Source organism: Piliocolobus tephrosceles, chromosome 6 (assembly GCF_002776525.5).
Source record: "Piliocolobus tephrosceles isolate RC106 chromosome 6, ASM277652v3, whole genome shotgun sequence".
Lineage (NCBI taxonomy): Eukaryota > Metazoa > Chordata > Mammalia > Primates > Cercopithecidae > Piliocolobus > Piliocolobus tephrosceles.
The window spans coordinates 37,275,292-37,293,133 of NC_045439.1; the positions used below are offsets into that span (position 1 = coordinate 37,275,292).

Consider the following 17,842-nt stretch of genomic DNA (forward strand, 5'->3'; position numbering starts at 1 on the left):
GCACGAGGAAAATCAGCTTTGTGGACAGAAAAAGCCAAGTGGAAAGTGTAATAAATACTAAAACCAGAAAAGCCTGAAGAGAGTCCATCTAGGGAGCAGCAGGAGGATGGCTAACATCACTGGAGTTTAGGCTGGAGGGGAGGATGGCAGGAGGGGCCAGGGTGGTCAGTATTCCGGGGGCTAGGGGCAAGAGAAATGGCACAATGTAAGTCTCGGGAAGGGTCACTCACCTTCCAAGCTGTTGGATTTATTGGCTGCCACAAGCAGAATCTATTTAAAACACACCAGGCATTTTGCCTCGTTCTGTTTCCCTGCCCACAAAAGGCTGGAGCCAAAGGCTGAGGGAAGGATTCCAGCATCAGGACCCTGAATGGATGACATGGCTGAGACCATGAAGATCCCTGCCCCATCCTGAATGACCCACACTTACATCCCCAACCCTACCCAAGCTGCCAGGCCACTAAACTCCTCGCATATTGAACACAGTCCCAAAGGCAGCTTGTGGTATCCATTTCCACTGGGAAAGACTCAATGGCTTCCTTCATCCTGTCTTCAAACTTGTCAGAAAGCAGATACTGCTCAAATCTGATAGCTGCTCTTAAGGGCACACTCAAAGGGCACTCCCTGACCAGTGGGAATATTCTTAATGATGACTGAGAGGCCTTGGGTGTTAAGACTATAGCAAGACCAAGGAGCGAGCATGAAAGGGCACCAAGGGTAAAATGGCCCTAGGGAAACTATACGGGACTTGAATTGGAAAACACCAAGAGCCTCGCTCCTTTCTCTGAACTGTGTATCTTCGGGAAGTTCTAATTTGGAGAAGATCCGACTCCTTATCTACCTGCCACAGAGAAAGTATTAATAAAATATAAGGCTAGGGTCTAGGAGAAGTGGCCCAGGAAAGCCATCTATGCAAATTTTGTTTCCTTCCTACTTGAGAGGGTTGGGGATGAGAGGTCCGCCCTTCCCTGGCTCATAAGCCCATGAGTTGTGTAAAACCTGTTCAAGAAGGCAGAATATAAGCCCTCTTCTGCATGAGATTCATATTCTTGAAAGAATTAGTGTATAAATCAAATTTTACCTGCCAGAGAAGCTGGCTTTTCAAACTAAATGCGGAGTCAATCCTATGTTTAAACAGAAGGATGGCTTGTGAAGGTGAATAACCATTCTAGGTCACATTTGCAAACTGGGAACTCTGAATGTCTGACTTGGATGGTGGGGCAGGGGGTTCTGTCTAGAGATTAATCTATAGTTTGCTTCTAGGTTGCAACTAAGCATTATTTTAAAACAAACAGAAGACTGAGTTTTTTAAAAAAAACATTTTAATGGAAAATTTCAAATATATATATATATAGAGAGAGAGAGAGAGAGAGAGAGCCCAATAGACACAGCTTCAATGATTCTTAACCCATGGCCAATCCTGTGAGAAACATGGACTTTTGAACCAGCTGACAGATACAGAGGATGAACTTCATGGTACAAAACAAAAAGAATTAGTCCTACTGAGGCTGCAGTATCCAAAATGTTTCTGCATAAAATGTTTCTGCATAAATGCCCTAGAGTCTAAAGTATGAAACAAAGGGGTGGAGAATATTATTCGTTTGTGACCAAATAAGAAACCTGGGAATTAAAACACAAAACGAAACCACACACACATACAATCTCTCTGAAGGATACAAATTAATAGTAACACTGGTTGCTTTCAAGGAGGGCAGAAACACTGGAGTGATTTTCCTTTCATTATATGTTTTTTTAAAATTTCATACTATGTGTACGTTTTACCTATTTTAAAAAATCAACGTATTAAAATCAAACATGAAGCTTTGCAATAACCAAATCCACTAGATGTGACAAAAGTGAAAACTGCCTGGACTCAATATATGAGCACTTATATTCTGCCTTATTGAACAGTGTTTTACACAACTCATGGGCTTATGAGCCAGGGAAGGGCGGACCTCTCATCCCCAACCCTCTCAAGTAGGAAGGAAACAAAATTTGAATGGATGGCTTTCCTGGGCCACTTCTCCTAGACCCTAGCCTTATATTCCATTAATACTTTCTCTGTGGCAGGTGGATCTTCATCACATTTTGATCTGGATTTACTGTTTCATAGTGATTTTTTTTTTTTTTTTTTTTCTGGGAGACAGAGTCTGGCTCTGTCGCCCAGGCTGGAGTGCAGTGGCCAGATCTCAGCTCACTGCAAGCTCCGCCTCCTGGGGTTCACGCCATTCTCCTGCCTCAGCCTCCCGAGTAGCTGGGACTACAGGCGCCCGCCACCTCACCCAGCTAGATTTTTGTATTTTTTTAGTAGAGACGGGGTTTCACCATGTTAGCCAGGATGGTCTCGATCTCCTGACCTCGTGATCCGCCTGTCTCGGCCTCCCAAAGTGCTGGGATTACAGGCTTGAGCCACCGCGCCCGGCCCATAGTAATTTTCTCAGCTAGATGAATGCACAACCTTCCAATCCCAAAATGTGCATCATTAGAATAGGTGTTTCACATAATATTACCACCACCAGCTCCTGGTGGTTATACGGATATATGCATTGTCAAAATTCATTGAGTTGTGTTCTTCAGAGTTGTGCACTTTATCATATGTTACTTATACTGCACTTTAATAAAGTATTGCTAAAAAAAAAAAAAAAAAAAAAAATCCCAGTCCTTGTGGACAAATAAGCCAAAAACTCACCACTTAAGAGGTTTGTTGGGTTGGTGGTTCAGAGAAAGCTGCTGTTATGAGGAAACATTATGTGGACTTTTTGCAAAAACTTACTCTTTGGAAACCACCACTACAGCATGTGCTTTTGGTTAAGCATTCCATGACTGAAATGCAACTCTTTGCTGAAATGCCGAGAGGATGAGGCAAAATCTTGGCCAAGGTCAAGCTCTGCTGATGGTCTGAGAGGGGGATGGCAGCCAAGTGCTCTGCACTTGTACAACATTGAAAAAAGAAAAACTAACCTAAGTCATCTTATGTTCCTTTTTGTAGCCAACTTTTGTCCTGCTCATTGTGTCCAAGAACTCAGAGGGAGCCATATGTGCAACAGCACAGGCTTACCAAACCTCCAGGGCCAAACATACATATCTTGATTAAAAAGAAATGAAGCCAGCCAACAGGGCTTTAGTTGATTCCATGGGATATAAGGAGAAATTTCAGAATTTTAGATAAAGTTAGGGTCCACCGAGGAGAGGGCAGAGAAATGTAGTTGAGCTTCCTGTTTGGCTAGCTGCCTACTTTTTCTGAAACAAACAACAAAAGGACCCCAATTTGGTAGAAAGCAGGGGCTCATGTCTAGATCTAGGTGACTATTGTGAAAAGAGCTCCAAGATGAACACACTTGGTACAAATCTGTGTTACACAATGAAAAGCCAGTCCACTTTGGGACTGAAACTAAGCACAAGGATGGACTAGAAATTGTATTTTCTGTCAGGTCATAGGGGATGGATATATAGAGATAAATGTCTTCAGCAGCTTATAAAATGCAAACTTTAGATTTTGCGCATGTCTGTCTAGCTGATGCCCAGGCAAAGGCAAGCAGGACAAAGTCTAAGGCAAGTCAGGGTTATACAAGACAGGGTCCAGAGATGCTTTCCTGTCTCCCTGTGAGTTCTTCATGTCTTAGGACTCACGGATGGATAAGAACGTGTTAACACTATGGATGCCTCCAATGTTCTTGGGCTGTCACAACACCACACACAAAACACAGAGTGTTTTTACTTATTGGTTTAAAGTTTTTTTTTTTTTTTAAAGTACTCAATTCAATTCTCCATTACATACATATATACATACACACATATATACATACATGTATATGTGTGTACATATGTATATATATGTAATGGAGTATGTATGTGTGTATGTGTATATATGTATGTAATGTGTATATATGTATATGTGTGTATATATACATGTGTATGTATATATGTGTATATATGTAATATATATGTATACATATATGTGTGTATATACATATATATAATCTTAATTTATTTACCCTTAAAATGAGAAACAGTCTTTCCCCACTCAATATCCTCCCATCTACAACACCTGCCACACTTGCCTCATTTCCCTTTTACACTTAATCTCCTATTAAATCCTACAGCACTGACAATATGGTTAAACATACAGATTTCCCTTCTCTCTTTCTGATTATTCAGTCGACTGGGCGATAGAGAAATGTGAGTTCCCTAGAGCCACACATCTCCGGTGAGACAGGTATTCTGACACCAGATGGAGAGAGCAGGCTTCTCCCTAGCCAATGAGGCCATGGTGTGGCATCCTGCTTCCCTTATTACCCTTCTTTCCATACAGTCTCCATTCCCAGTGCTGGGGGTAGGACAAGAGTGTGCAACAAAGCAGAAAGTACACAGTACTCAAGGGAAAGGGCCACATAAGGAAACAGTGGGGTGGATTACAGAATGCTACAGCTAGGAGGGCCGTTACGGCACATCTAATTCAAACCTCTATAGATACAGAAAGGAGCCCAGAAAAGTGATCTGTCCAAAGGCACACAGCTGGTGGCTGGAACCAGAACCTCAGTCACCAGCACACTTTTCTCTGACCCTCCAGTACATGACAGAACTAGGTATAGGAAAGAGCAAAATTTGAAGTTCAGTTCATGAACAAGCTCCCAGCCCACTCCATCCCCACTAAACAAATAAATGTACCTCCTTTAAAATTATCCATGTTTCAATCTCATTCCTTTTCAGCCGCCTGTAGCTTACTAAGCTCAAAATTCTGTTTCTTATCTAGGACTTAATAGATACCCTGGTGGCCTGAGTAGCCAGAATCTTAACTCCACCTTGGCATGCTGCAGCCTGAGAAGGGAGATCTTTAGGAAGCAGAAGTAGGGGCCAGGCGCTATGGCTCACACCTGTTATCCCAGCACTTTGGGAGGCCGAGGCGGGTGGATCACCTAAGGTCAGGAGTTCATGACCAGCCTGACCAACATGGTGGAACCCCATCTCTACTAAAAATACAAAAATTATCTGGGCGTGGTAGCGCACGCCTGTAATCCCAGCTACTTGGGAGGTTGAGGCAGGAGAATCACTTGAACCCAGGAGGCAGAGGTTGCAGGGAGCCAAGATCGTGCCACTGCACTCCAGCCTGGGTGACAGGAGCAAAACTCCATCTCAAAAAAAAAAAAAAAAAAAAAGCAGCAGCAGCAGTAGATTCTAAGTAGCCATTTCAACTCAGGAATATTCTGAACCCAAACATCATGCTTATAATAATGCTGCCTATAAATTCAGCAGCTTTTGAAGCTTGTGCTGAGAGAAAGGCAACAGGCTACCTACCCATCCAGCAAGAGAGAAAAATTTGAGAATAACAAATAGCAAAAAGCAAATGCTTTGAGTTCAGTCTGGAGGGTATGACATTATCTCCATTCAGTCACAACACAAAATGACTTTTGAGGCAGCCTGCACCATATCAGAAGGGGGTACAACCCAGGATGCATGAACTCGGTCCTTTGACAACTCTATTCCTCTGCAAAGGCAGTTCTTGATTCTCTCTCAAATGATTAACCATTTGGTCCAGTTACCCAGTTTCTAAGGCCCCCCAACCAGAATTGGCCACAGATAAAGCTGGTTAGACAAAAAAAAAAAAAAAAAAAAAGATCTAATGTACTTCCCACCTTTCCAAATAACATGTTAGCATTTAAGCAATACATAATAATTACTAAACTAGCAAACTGAGAAAATATCTCCTTTAAAAGAAAAAAAGGAGTGCTTCCTCAAGCAAAGGGAGTGACTAACACACCTTCTAGCAGGCTGGTGGAATAGGTACTTTTGAACACTCGGGCTGTGTGGCTGCACGTCATCCCTGCTCCATCACCTGATGCGAAACTACTCCAGGACTGGGACAGGCAGAAGTTGCTGGGCTCCTGCACAAGGGACATCTTGGTGAATGCCTGAAAATTATATCTGAATTCCGAAACAAAAGTATTTGGGGGCTGGGCACAGTGGCTCATACCTGTAATCCCAGTACTTTGGGAGGCTAAGGTGAGAGGACAGCTTGAGGCCAGGAGCTTGAGACCAGCTTGTGCAACAAAGCAAGACCCTCTCTCTACAAAAAAAAAAAAAAAAAATTAGCCAGGCATGGTGCCACAGGCTGTAGTCCCAACTACTTGGGAAGCTGAGATGGGAGGACTGCCTGAGCTCTGGAGGTTGAAGCAGCAGTGAGCCATAATTGCACCACTCCACTCCAGTCTGGAGTGAGACCCTGTCAAAAAGAAAGTATTGAGGAGATTATGTATTATTTTTATGTTATTCAGATCAATCAATAGTTAATCAAAACAAGAATCATTCTTATGCCCTCTTTTAGTTTATCTCTTCCAACAAAAACTGATTCTCAGTGTACTCCTGAGGGGATTAGTTACGCTCGAAAAATGACCATCTTATAATAGAAAACATAAAAGACCAGAAAAAAAGATTCATTTAAAATACATAATAATTAGTAAACTAGCAAACTGAGAAAATATCTCCTTTAAAAGAAAAAAATGATACTTCTTATAAGGCTGAGACATAAGGAAGGGGAAAAAAGGAAGAAAGGATAAATGAATGAATGAAAATTTGAGAGGCAGGGTAAACTAAGAACTTAACTCACAGTCAAATGTTAGGGCCCCAAACTAACAGGCAGAATAGGAAGGTGAACAAAACCTCTTTCTGCCTGCTGGATTCTTGAGAGTCTAAAATCCAGGATTAAAGTGGCTTTATTTCAACAGAACACATTTTGTCATCTGATCTCTATCCGTGACATGGATAAGAATAAGTAACTTATGGCTGTGCTCTTAAGTGGTAACAAAAAAATACTAATTGTTTACATAGCAGGGAAAAAAATCTGCCTATAGCCTTTATTTTAAAATTTAAAATTTTATTTTTTTACTTTTTTACATTTTTATTTTAAAATAAATATAAACAGTGTTTCCAAAAAACATTGACTACAAGGGGGAAATGAGGCAATAAGGTTGGAAGAGGGGAAGGACTCAAGAAGAGATGCTGAACCTGCAAACACAAGATCGGGGAGCATGCAGAGAGGCCCTTGCTGTGATACCGTCCTCTCACTGCTACTCATATGAAGCTCAGTGACTACGCTGGGACACTGGAGCTAAAGGGTAAAAGAGAAGCATTTCATTCCTAAAAGGTGATGTCAATTTGTACTCAACCCTGGCAATGTGAGTTCCCCTCTTCACAATCCAATTCTAAGATTCTAGTTTTAAGAAATTACCAAAGATAGAGCCAAAGAGATATACACAAGAAACTTTATCACATCATCACTGATAATAAAAGTATCTGAAACAACCAAAATTTTCAACAGTGTGGGGATGGATAAGGTAGAACCACTAGAAATCTATTTTCAAAGATTTAAAAACATAGGAAGTTACTCGTGATACCATGTTAATCAGTGAGAGGTTAAAGTTAGGATACCAACCTGTATATATGTATGACCTTCAATTTTGTTTAAATATTATACACCTTATATGCACTTTTTAATACTGAAAGGAAATTCATAAACATATCAGCAAAGTTTAGCTCTGCTCTAGATGGAGAGAAGATGGCTAATTTTTATTCTTTGTTTAGACTCTTCTGTAATGAGCATTGTTACTTTTATATCAGAAAAATAGACATTTACCATAAAATAAGTCTACCCTCAAATCTCTCATTTACGATGACAATTGTCAGTCTTAGGAAAAGCCTGCTAAAGTTCAAAGCAGACTCAAAGAAAAAAGATTCAAATCTACACAGTAACTCTCTCCTGAAAAGGATGAGAAATCTTGTGTGACGCAGTCTGGCTTTTTCCTCTACTTTGCTGCTGGCTCTATTTTACTGTGCCTTACAGAAAGCTCCATGGGAAAACCCATTCCTTAGCACCTTAAATGTCCTTAAGTGTTTCTCACCTCTTAGCACGAGGATTAGAAGAAAATAAAATGAAACCGCCCTACTCCCTTATTTCAAAGGAAAAACTTTTCTTGCAAAGCTATCAAAATGACTTAAAATCAGGTATGCAAAATTTGAAACGTAAGTCATGAGTTACGTTCAGTAACCAGTCCCTTTTTTCCGCAAGAATGAATATAAAAACAAATCTCTGAGTGCCCTCTTGTGGCAAGCCTGACTATTACCACAACCCAAGTAAGTACCAGCCTCTCCCCATCTATTTCCACAGCTCCACTCCTGGGCTCCGCATAACACAGCCAGGAGGCAGAGACCCCATAATAACCCACTATAGTGAACGCACATTCCTCAAAGTGGCTGGTACTATTTGTTTTCAAGGATTTCTAGTTTAGATCCCAGAAATGCCTGCTTGAAGACAAATGGGAATGAAGGGTCAGAGGAGCAAGATGCAGCATGTGCACGTAGGTTCGTGGGTTGCTATTGATGGCCGATGGTGACTGTGTACGGTATATCCATGCACACACACCATGGCACTGCCAGGAGGCAGGGACCTGTAGGATAAATAGCCCCTTCCCTAGGAACACTTACCAGTTTTATAAAGTCATGAAGTTTTACATTCACATCCAGTGAGCCTTGTGCTTACAAGAAGTTTTATTTATCAATTTTAGAGCAAACATCACCAACTTGGGCACAATTCCAAAATAGAGCTCTTGTTGGATTCTGGTCATAAAATTCTTTTTTAAGCTTGTTAAGATCTTATAAAATAAGAAAGTTTTCCTAATACTTTACAAAAAATACTAATCATTAATAAGTCAATTTTATACTCAAAGTGATGGCCTAACATTTTGAAAGATGAAACAACACTCCTCTTTTGAACATCTGATGTATTAAGTAACCTCGGTGTCCTAGGCTTCAGAGGAGACAGAGAAGTCCTCATATTGCAACCTGACCAGATGACTCTGGGAGTGAATTAAATGCTTAAAAGAGGTCAGTCTTGCAAATTCGATGAAGCACAGAATATAGGGAAACTGATACTGATTCGGATAAAAGATAACATTCCCCTCAGAAAGTGGTGAAGCTAAAAATCTTGCAGTTCTGAGGCAGGAGAAGTGCAACAAGCAGGCAACAAACAGCATGAAAGGAAAAGCTGAGTGAATTTCAAAGTTCTATTAGGAGATGGAGTTTGTGGTTCTTTCTGCCCCACCCTGGTCAAAGGCTCATTTCCAGAAAAGGATTTCTTCCAGTGATAGGGTGGAAGCACGTGGCAGGAATTCGCTGTTTGGTCCTGAATGTGTAAAGGAAAGCCTTTTCAAGTATGTGAAGTAGACTGAAGTGACCCAGATGGGATGGATCTCAATTACATGAGTTATGGGAGAGCATGAAGCCAAATAAATGATAATGATGACGTTGAACTGGGAAAATAAATTTGACTCCTTGCTCACTTCTCCAGCCTTTGGAAGAACTTTTTCTTCCCTCTTAACGGGACTGATATACTGGACAGCCCCTGTTAGAGATAAACTGAGGCACCAGACAAGGAAGAAATGCATTAAAAACATTTTTTGAAAGTCTTGACAAGTCACTTCTGGGAGAATTCTTCATTTTTCCTCTGCACAGGGATAGCAGAAGAGGGAGAGTAAAAATAAAGGCCAAGGCCTCTCTTGTGCACAAAAATAAGAGAGGATAAAAGACCCTGCCCGCTTAAAATCCAAAACCATAAACTCTCCTTCAAACAGTATCTTTGCTCCAGCAGAAGCATCCTAGGATTAGTCTAGGTTAGTATTCTGATTCATGTCACCCAGGTTTTGACAATTAATGATGTATTAAAATGGGAAGAGGTGACTCTTCAACCTTGGCTCCAGCTTTCCACCTGTCCTAACCGGGAGGAAAGCAGCTATCACGACAGCTGGATGGGAAGATCTTCCCCGAATTTCCGGAGCAGCTTCTGATGGTTGTGGTCCACTGACCACTGCTGGGGCAGGTGCTTGGGCTGCATGGAGTCCAGGAAGTGCTGACGCCAGCGGCTCTCCAGCTGCATGAGGGAGCGCAGCCCACCCTGGCTGTGACACTGCACCACCTTCAGCCCATGAGGAACATAGTTTTCATTGGAGATTCTGCCAAGACACGAAAAACAAAGGGTCTGAGGGAAACAAGCACAGGATGGCCTCACAGCTTTAAATGCTGCAGGCCAAGGGTAAATGGGGAGGTTGAAGGACTCCTAATGGGTTACTTTGGTGTTTTCCAAACATCCTCTTTCTTATCTCTGTCCTTTTTTATAGATTGAACATACAACTCACAATTCCAACAGAAGGTATTCCAGGGTTCTGAGCCCTACTGACAGGAAGGCCACTGCATAATGTTCAGCTCCCACGAGAGGGGCCCTACCATCCAGCTGATAATGGATGAAGAATGCTGGTCTTCCATTTCTTCCAGGATTACCCAGTGACCAGTTCACCCCTCTTTTAAGTTGTTCATTCTGGGACACAGTATTTATATGAGGCTGTTAAATCAGCCCACATGTTACACTTTTCACAACACAATTTAATAACTGAATGTAAAATGCAAGGTAGCATATTTCTTTAGAGCCTTCTTTCTCACAAAAAGATGCCAAGCCACAGTGGTGAGAAGTGTCTTAGTCACAGTGAAATGCTACCATGGTTGCTCAGTTGTGCAAATGGTGCCATTAAATGAGATGAATCCCTCCCTCCTTCCTAAGCAGAGTCCTTCAAAACTGCTCCAATGCCATGTGAATGCTTTCACCTCCTGTGAATAAAGATGGCCTTCCTCAAGGAAGTACCCTGCCCACACGCACTCTCCTCTCCCTACATTCATACCCCACTTTCAATCCTCCCTCCCAAGACACCCACCATCCCAGCAGTGTTGGTGTCTCTGGGTATCTGCAGACACTTTATTATTAATATTTAGCTCATGCACTTCCCACTAACTTGTCTGTCTCCAAACAACTGTTCTTCTCAGTCACAAGTCCAGCATTCATCTATCCAATTCAGCAAGATGAATTTGTTAGAAAAGTCTGTGGCTGAAAGGGGAGGTTTAGCTGCTTTAGAAAACATATTGGCGGCTGGGCGTGGTGGCTCATGCCTGTAATCCCAGCACTTTGGGAGGCCAAGGCGGGAGGATCACTGTGAGGCCAGGAGTTTGAGACCAGCCTGACCAACGAGGTGAAACCCTGCCTCTACTAAAAATACAAAAATTAGCCGGGTGTGGTGGCACACACCTATAATCCCAGCTACTTGGGAGGCTGAGGCAGGAGAACCACTGGAACCCAGGAAGTGGAGGTTGCAGTGAGCCGAGATTGTGCTACTGTACTCCAGCCTGGGCGGCAACAGAGTGAGACTGTCTCAAGAAAAAACAAAAGGAAAAGAAAAGAAAACATATTTGGAAATGGGTCAAAGTAGCCAGTCTCTCTAATTTGTAATATATATGACCTTGGCAAGTTACTTAACTGTAATCTCAGGGTATCCAACAAAAAACTTACAAAACAACATCTATTCTACAACCTCACAAAATAGCTATGGGGATAAAATTCTATAATTCTTTTAAAAGATTTTTAAAATTTAAGATATAATAGCAGTTAACCAGTAAGAAATCTAAATCCTACTTTGTCGGGTTGTCATGAGAAACAATTAAGGAAATTTATGTGAAGTTTATTAGCTGATTTGCTGCAAGATATAGTATATCTATAAATATCTGTTCAATAAATATTTGCAGTATCTGTAATAGATCAGTAGCATGAGTAAAAAAAAATTTTTGTTTTCTAAAAAAATTAAATATTTGCTTATAATTAGAGTTACTTTTTACTTTTTCAGTTAACAAAAACCCTATAGGCAACCAGCATCACTCCCAAGGTTTTGTGAACTTATCAGTTCCCTTATTTCAACTCCTAGTCCTGTTGGAAAAAGTGACAGTTGGGAGGCAGAACTGCACATGGTAGCCCAGAGTTCTTACCATCTGAGCCATGTGCCCATTCATGTCTCATTTCACAACACTACATTGTGTCACATGAATTCAACTATGTACTCATGGAGAAGGAGGGAGAAAGCAAGGAAGGAAAAAAGAGAAAAGTAATTTACATAGTAACAGCAATTCTGCTCAACATTCCATTCAGTGGGCCGATACCCTGGAGTGCAGGTGAGATAGGAACTATGAATTCATTAGTCACAGTTCTCACAAGACCTGTATAAAGTCAAAGACACAAAACCACACATAGAATTGGCCCTCCATCTTTGTAGGTTCTGCATCTGTGGATTCAAACCTCAGATCAAAACGACTTAGGGCCAGGCACAGTGGCTCATGCCTGTAATCCCAGTTCTTTGGGAGGCCAAGGCAGGTGGATTGCTTGAGGTCAGGAATCTGAGACCAGCCTGGGCAGCCTGGTGAAACCCCATCTCTACAAAAAATACAAAGATTAGCTGGGTATGGTGGTGCATGCTTGTACTCCCAGCTACTTGGGAGGCTGAGGTAGAGGATCACTTGAGCCTGGGAGGTGGAAGTTACAGTGAGCCAAGAGAGTGCTACTGCACTCCAGCCTGGGTGACAGAGCTATATACTATCTCAAAACAAAAAACAAAACACACACACACACACACGAAACTATTTGGAAAAAAAAAAACTATCTGTACTATCTGTACTGAACACATACAGACTTTTTTCTCATTACTTCATAAACAATAAAATATAAAAACTATTTACATAGCATTTGCATTGTATTAGGTATTATAAGTAATTTACAGGTGATTTAAAGTATACAGGAGGATGTGTGTAGGATATATGCAAATGCTATGCCACTGTATATCAGGCACTTAAGCATTGGTGGATTTTGGTATTCAAGGGAGGTCGTGGAACCAATCCTCCATGGATACTGAGATGTGAATGTACTGTATCTCATGGGGAACTTCAGAACTTTGAGGGTGTTATTGGACTATTACTTCATCTCATGAGCTGGCATGAGGATTTACGTCTGCACAGAAAGTGTAAGATGCAGCTCCACCACAACTGCACTCTCATGCTAATCACAGAAATGACTGAACTTAAGTGTATGATCTTTAAAAAGGTCAAAGATAGGGACCTCACAAAAAGCAAGTTTCCTATGGAAAGGAAATCCTCAAGTAGATTGTTCTATTCCACTTCTAAGGTATCTTAAACTACTAGCCACCTACTAGGTGAAGCATGAGGCTAGGCACTGTGCCTAAGCAGCCAATGCCCCCTCCCTGGCAAGCACTCTCACTAAGTAATGAGGATTAATGTCCCTGGTACATCCCACACTCCCTTCTCTGACCAGAACTGTGCTTTGTACCTGGTCTCCAGGCTGGCAGCCTCTTGAAGCATCTCCTCTGTGACCGTGTCTGTGTTATAAAACTCTCTGAGTGCTTGCAGCAGCTCCTCCTTTCGATGAGCAGGCAGGCTCTCCGCGTTGAGTAGGGCCCTGGCCCCAGAACGCACCTGCCGACGCTCAGGATCTTCCAGCAGGCGCAAGCCCTCCTCAGAGCCAATGGGGGCCTGGAATTCCTTGGCCAGCTGTTGCTTCAGATGGTTGTCATAGTAGTTGGAAATGGCATGGCAGGAAGTGCAGAGCAGCAGCACATCGTGGGAGTTGTGGTCCTTCATCTCGATGGGGAAGTGCTTCCGGTACTCATGTGGAATCACGTTCTTCCTGGAACAAGCCCAGCCAGAAAGCAGCGCTCATGAGTGTATGACAGAGCACACGGGAAGACAGCAGACAGGCTACTGGAGTTCTAACAGGGGCCTAACCATGACTGGGAAGCCTTGGGCACCACCGCCCAACACAGATCACAGAAAAGCAGTATCACCTATTCCACTCTCAGCCCGTCTATGTCTTAGCTTCCTCTCTCCTGCAAGTAAGTACAGACCACCTGCTGTGGGCTTCAATGGAGGGCCAGTGTAGCAAGAGGTTAGTAACAACCTCTGAGAGGGCTGCGCTTCCAGAAGGGAAAGTCTCAGAGAACTGAAAAGATACTCTAATGGCCTTTTGACACCTGGACAACAACTCTCTCAAGAAGGCCTAGAAACCTGAAAAAGCCAATTTCCTTCATCTGAGAAGCAAATACCTTACTCCATTTCCCTGCCTCACCAGGGTCCATCATTATTTTCTAAGGAGAACTAAGCTCTCAGGAAAAACTCTTGGCAGCAATGACTTTGTCTCACTTTGCAGGGGAGAAAGGAGGAAAGTGAGTGACTCCACAGAAGCCAGGGAGAAAGCCCAAGTGTCTGGGCACTCAGGTGTAGTTGGCAGCCTCACTCTCATGGTGCAGGGACCCTGATGTGAAACAGTATTACAGCACAGGGCAGGCTTCAAGACATCTGGATACTCCACGAACAAAACCAGGGCTCAAAAAGCTGGTGAGCCAGTCAAGAGAGGATGAGAACAACACAGCTTCTGAAGGAACTGGTTTTCAGTCTTTCATGAGCAAAAGGGAACCGCTTTCCACATGACAGACCATTACTGAGCATAGTGTTGCACTCCAGAAACTGAGAAATGGCTCAGGAGGCATAAAGGCCACTATAGCAAGGGCAGAAGAATACCAAAGCTCTTGGGGAAGCTGGATGCCAGGGATAAGCCTCTCAGCCAAAGTAGACAGACTCAGCCACAGCCCCTAAAGGCTCCGCATATGGCTACAAAAGCAATTTCCATCTGCCACAGACAACCAGGGTGGCCCAATGCCACACTCACCGAATGTAGGAGTCTCTCTTGCCACACACTACACACAGGTTCTCTTTAACCATCAAGTAATAGTCTCCAGGAGATTCGGGCCTTCCTGCAGGTTCAAACCGTAGCTTCACCACAAAGGGCTCTTCACTCACCAGCTCTTAAGAGAAGAGACATCAGTGTTTGACTGTTCCCCTGCCCCCACCACCACGCCCAAGAAGCAGCACTACCTTCACTGTTCTCTGCTATGGCCTGGCAGAGAACAAGATTTCTGGGTTGTGCCTACCCAGTCCCATGCATCTCAAGGTCTCTCTGCCTTCCTCCATCCCTCCCTCTTCCTTATCTCACTCCCCACTCCTGCCAGCATCCAAAGCACCTAATTAGAGATAAACAAAGACAGCTGAATCTCATACCACCAATGCCTTTGTCCAGGTACCATTGAGCTTTTCTTCTATCACAAGTGCAGAGGGGCTGTCCATCAGGGGCATGGAGAAAGCAGTTATCATAAAGAGGTGATTTTCTGTGGGGAAAGGAAAGAAAAATCTCAAACCGAAAGCTAACTGTGGGTCAAAATGTCTGTTGCTTTCCCATGCTCTCTTCTGAGTGACTCAAACTATTCTCAACACTAAGCACTAAGGTCAAACACACCACTATGGAAAAAACAGAGTGAGAAACCATGTTTAATCCTCACCTGCACTGGGCTAGGAAACAGAACTAAAAATGAATTAGTTTACGCCTCTAGTTTTTAAACTTATGGATTAGGACATTAGGGAGTGTGTCGGGTGGTTTACACATAGCTCTTCTGTGAATGCAAAAAAGAACCAAGCAACAAGAAAATTGCCAAATCACTGGGTGAAACAAAGTAAATTAAAAATTTTAAAGTTGAAGCCAAAGTAATGAGGGCCATGTGGATTTACTTCTAACTCACACGCAATAACACTTCCTTCAATTTAATCATCCAATTAATTCCTAAAGGCATTTTGCTACAGGGACCAAATTTATGCTCCAAAGTACTTATTAGTCATCTTCCTACAATAGAGGAGTAAGTTATACAGGAAATTTTTCATTGGCTAGAGAGTAACATTTTCTTGGAGCTGGATGTCATTCTAAATAATCAATTAACATATGAACAAGAAATCAGATGATGCATTTCTCCTGAAAAGTATGAGGCACAATGTGTTATTTATTTTTGCAGCTAGCCTGAAACAAGGAAGGAATGATAATTATACCCCATTTACAGTTGGAGAAGTTAAGGCCTAAGGTCACATCAGGGTCAATGACAGAACTAAGCTAAGCTTTCCTCACTTCCACTCCAACTGTCAAAAACTAAAAAAAGTAAAAGAGGGGAAAAGGAGAAAAATACATAAATAAAGCAAAGGAGACTCCAAATGTCTCTGATGGAAAGAAAAAGCAAGATTAACCCCTGGAGAGCTGCTGCTCCCCTACTACAAGCCTTCTCCCCAGACCCAAGGGAAGCACCACACCCTTTGCTAAGGCTGGGACTGACTCTTTACTAGACAGGGAGTGACTCAGTTACCTGGCAGAATAGCCCACCCCTAGGGGCTTTCTTTTATGTTTTCTGGGGTCTCTCCCTTGGTGGTTGCCTGGCACCATCCCATCCATCTTAGACTTCTTATGTTTTGGCTTCTGCTGAGATTCTGTTGCTTCCCCATTAACCTCTTCTCCCAATCTGCTCATTCCTTTGCTTCGAAATGGGATGTCCACCACACCCTGGCATTTTTCCAAGACTTTTCTCCAGCTACTGTGGTCATCGTTTTTTTCTCCAGGTGAATTCCTAGAGAAAGGGTATCCAAGAAGATGAAGAAAGAGAGCCACTGAAATCTGGGCATCCCTGGCAGCATAAATTACCTGAAGAGAAAAGTCAGAGATCAGTGGAATCTGGAAGGCAAACCAGAGAGAGCAACTTCAAAGTCAATCACAAAGAAATAGATAGCTCTTAGGATCCTAATTCAAAATGTACGATAACCTGGGCACCATATACTTCCTTAAAACTTTTTATTATAAAAATTTTCAAACTATACAAAAGTAAATTGAATAGCATGATTAACTCTCATGTTCGCTATGTTTTTAACTAAAATAGCTAAAAGAATGACTTACTCTAAATGCTGGAAAATCCTCACCTATATAAATCAGTGAAGTTTCTATCTGCTACCAAATTGCTGGACAGATTTCTCTCAACTTTGGGGGAAGGGTAGTTAACAAAGGCCTGATAACTAGTACATGAAATTCACTTTGGAGGCAGTCATCCTCTGGAATAGCTGAAATCATGATTCATTAAGAGGTCTGTGTGACTGTCAATCAGAAATGACCTGCCATATCCATTAATAAGATATTGAAAACAAATAGGTTTCAAACATGGGCCTCAAATCAAAGTCACAGGGCCCATTCCTGGAATTTATTTATTTAATAGTAGTAAGTCATTCTCCTAAGCACACAAGCTGGTCATAAAGAAAAGTACTGTGGGCCAGGCACAGTGGCTCACACCTTTAATCCCAGCACTTTGGGAGGCCAAAGCGAGTGGATCACCTGAGGTCAGGAGTTCGAAACCAGCCTGGCCAACATGGTGAAACTCTGTCTCTACTAAAAATACAAAAAATTAGCTGGGTGTGGTGGCGGACACCTGTAAACCCAGCTACTCGGGAGGCTAAGGCAGGAGAATCGCTTGAACCAAGGAGGCGAAGGTTGCAGTGAGCTGAGACACCACACCACTGCACTCCAGCCTGGGAGACAGAGCAAGACTCCATTTCAAAAAAAAAAAAAAAAAGGAAAAGTACTGTGGTCAAAACTAAAATTCCGCTGGGCGCGGTGGCTCATGCCTGTAATCCCAACACTTTGGGAAGCTGAGGCGGGCAGATCACCTGAGGTCAGGAATTCGAGACCAGCATAGCCAACATAGGGAAACCCCATCTCTACTAAAAATACAAAAAATTAGCTGGGCACGGTGGCATCCCATCTACTCGGAAGGCTGAGGTAGGAGAATCGCTTGAACCTGGGGCTTGAACCCAGGAGGCAGAGGTTGCAGTGAGCTGAGATCGCACCACTGCACACCAGCCTGAGCGACAGAGTGAGACTCCATCTCAAAAAAAATAAAATAAATAAAATTTTTAAAAACTAAAATTAACAGGTTTTCCCAACAAAAAGTATAAGGACTTTAAAATTCTATTACTTCACCTTTAATAACCAAGCCAGTGAATAATTCTATTAGTAAGGATCATTTATACTTTTAGAGTAAAACAAGTTTGGATAAAA

At 42.4% G+C, this 17,842-nt stretch overlaps 1 protein-coding gene across 1 annotated transcript in view; it reads right to left on the reverse strand.

The window, feature by feature from the left end:
• Nucleotides 1-8,521: 8,521 nt before the first annotated feature.
• EXD2 (exonuclease 3'-5' domain containing 2) overlaps nt 8,522-17,842 on the reverse strand; it is a 51,278-nt gene continuing 41,957 nt past the window's right edge. Inside the window, exons 5-9 of the mRNA XM_023182716.2 lie at nt 16,110-16,441; nt 14,986-15,092; nt 14,597-14,732; nt 13,202-13,558; nt 8,522-10,001 (exon numbers count right to left, since the gene is read on the reverse strand). Of these exons, the coding sequence (XP_023038484.1) occupies nt 9,785-10,001; nt 13,202-13,558; nt 14,597-14,732; nt 14,986-15,092; nt 16,110-16,441 (1,149 nt within the window). The 3' untranslated portion in view covers nt 8,522-9,784. The remainder of the gene's footprint in view (nt 10,002-13,201; nt 13,559-14,596; nt 14,733-14,985; nt 15,093-16,109; nt 16,442-17,842) is intronic.